Raw genomic sequence first — 2,570 nt, forward strand, 5'->3', positions numbered from 1 at the left:
CCTCCTTGACACATATCCAAACAATTATAAACTCAGTGGCTAAGTAAGTAAAACTTTATTTATATAGCTCCCTTCTCAACACGAATGAACAAAGTGCTTTACAGTACAGTACACAGGACACAATTCAAAGTACAACTATAACATGTAGAATAAAAGGCATAAAACGGCAGCAGGTAATACATAGGATAAAACACCAATGAAAGACAGCTACTAACTCACCTCCTCCGACGACCCAAAGGCCTGTCGGAAGAGGTGGGTCTTTAACTGCCCCTTAAAAATCTCTATTGAGGCAGAGGTTTTTATTATCTGGGGGAGTTTGTTCCAAAGCCTTGGGGCCACCACCTCTAAGTATATGATATGTTGCATTTCCTGTGAAGCAGCTTTAGTTGACTGCTGGTTTTAACTAGCAGTAATACGACATACTCAGTTTTTAAAAGCCCCCTGATACAAAGTAAAAAATGGTTGACTCCAAATTACTGCTGATTTTAATTTCTGATGTAATGTTTAATACAGCAGCTGCGAGGATCATCAAGCGATGAAGACAGTGTTGAAAACTCTGGAGGAATTATCCCAGGACATCGCTGTAAACCAAGAGGACGAGCTCGTACTCACACAGGTTTGTTTGTAAACCCAGATTGTTTAAAATGTGTGAGGGGAACCGCCTCATGACTTATTGGAATTGAAAATTAACATTTGTATAATGTAAAAAAACAACATTTAAGCATATATTGCATGCAATCTAAGTCATGCCTCCACTCTCTGTCTCAGGTCCCTCACTCCAAATGGGAGAAGGAAGACTCTGAGGAATATCAGCTAGGACAAGGAGCAATTAAGGTTCAAAATGATGCTCCTGCAATTTATCTGCCTTCGCCCTCAGTGTCTGTCACAGCAGAGACATCGGAGGAAATTGATAGAGGAACGGAGAAAGATCAAACCCCCATTTTGTGGAGTTCACAGAGAAGTGTGGCTCCCTCTAGTGGCAAAGACAGAACTGACAGAGACGAGGAGAAAAGAATGGGGAGACGGAGGGACAGAGAGAGCGACAAATCAAGGGATAGGAAGAAAGAAAGAAAAATATCAAAAGAGAGGAGAAGGGAGGGGGAGAAAGAAAGAGACAGGGAGAGAGAGAGGAGTCATAAGAGTAATCCCCCTTCCTCCTCTTATTCAACGTCACATGACATGGAGCGGAGAGACAAACTCAGCAAGAGAGCTCCTGAACTGCCTGATCAAAATGTCCACAAGACGTTTATAGACACATTACTGGACTCATCATTTAAAGAGCATCCAGACTTCTACAACAATCACCCAGAAAAGGGAGGAAGAGAGCTGGAGGAAATGGAGAGGCCCAGCAGCAACAGCACCAGCTCATCCGCAAGCCAGGAGAACGGCAGGGACGATGCGAGGAGAGAGAAGAAGAAACAAAAGAAGCACAAAAAGGAGAAAAGAGAAGCCAACCTAGAGCTGTGTGAAGAAGAAGAGCTGAGGAAACAGAAGAAAAAGAGTTCAAAGCAAAGCAGAGATGGAGAGGAAGAGGAGATTAGCGGAGACGTGGACGAAACTATGCTTATGCTGTCTTTTCTGTCATAAAAGAAAAATATAACTTACTTGAATTATGTTTTTCCTTTCTCTGTGCAAAAAGTGCCTCGTTTAGTTTTTTCAAATATTTTTTCCCAGGATACATTTAGTAGCGCCTTAAGATAATATCAAACGTGCAGCATCCAAAACAAAAGTGAACAAACTGTGAAGGAAAAGCACTTTACGAGAAAAAATGTATGTAAATGAAAGCAAATGTTTAACTTTTCATTTATTTAAAGGAATTTGCACATACGCTCAACTTGCTCAGGACTGCCACCAACAATGGTTTATTAACTAAACCTGCAATGTTAAAGCTTTATTTGAGGAAATCTTACTTTTGGAATACAGGCCAGTCAGTAATATGATTTGCCTCAGGAGTGCATGTGAAGGATATATTAAAAAAAAAAACGTATTAATGGAATCATACTGTGAATATTTATGATTTGAACCTCTGTGATGTATTTTATTTTGTAAATGTTTAATTTAAAATCAACTGCTGGATGGATGAATAATTAACCAGAGGATATTTGAGTTTTTCCCGTTTTGAAGGAAATAAAAAAAAAGTAACATCCATAAATTGTTGTGTTTTTCTGCCGCTGCACCCATTAGTAAGTAAAAGTAATATTATCGGTTCACTAAAACAAAAGAAACTATTTATTTTAAGAGACTTTTATTTTGCAACACATTTTCAATTAATTAGGCAAAAAACTTTTTTATATATGCTTGTGGTATGGTATGGTATTCAAGTGCTAGCATGTTAACTTAACTTAGTTTTTATTTTGCGACCATGACACAATAACAAACATTACAAAATAAAGAAGTTGTATTGGAATAAAACCCAACAAACATTTTTATTTTTAGAGTGTTTAAGGGTTTTAAAGTGTAAACAAATGTAAAAATGTAGAAGATGCTAATGTTAGCATGCCAGTATGATGGCACCTGGTTTTGTCAGTTTCATTTAATTAAAGAACAAACAGCCACAATAACAAACATTT

General features: G+C 37.9%; 1 protein-coding gene across 1 annotated transcript; it reads left to right on the forward strand.

Annotated features, from left to right (window-relative positions):
• The first annotated feature begins 98 nt into the window (after nt 1-98).
• Nucleotides 99-1,969, forward strand: LOC104945115 (E3 ubiquitin-protein ligase RBBP6-like). Its single transcript, XM_010770737.1, has 2 exons — nt 99-616; nt 769-1,969. Exons 1-2 carry the CDS (start codon nt 536-538, stop codon nt 1,585-1,587), a joined length of 900 nt encoding a protein of 299 aa, XP_010769039.1. The 5' UTR covers nt 99-535; the 3' UTR covers nt 1,588-1,969.
• The last annotated feature ends 601 nt before the right edge of the window (nt 1,970-2,570 follow it).

Source organism: Notothenia coriiceps, unplaced genomic scaffold, assembly GCF_000735185.1.
Source record: "Notothenia coriiceps isolate Sejong01 unplaced genomic scaffold, NC01 NC01_scaffold00009189, whole genome shotgun sequence".
Lineage (NCBI taxonomy): Eukaryota > Metazoa > Chordata > Actinopteri > Perciformes > Nototheniidae > Notothenia > Notothenia coriiceps.

What these genes read in the sequence shown, in the direction of transcription:
- LOC104945115 (XM_010770737.1), top strand. Translation starts at nt 536, where the DNA reads ATGAAGACAGTGTTGAAAACTCTGGAGGAATTATCCCAGGACATCGCT. An exon ending in ACGAGCTCGTACTCACACAG is followed by an intron (nt 617 to 768) that starts GTTTGTTTGTAA and finishes TCTCTGTCTCAG; the next exon opens with GTCCCTCACTCCAAATGGGA.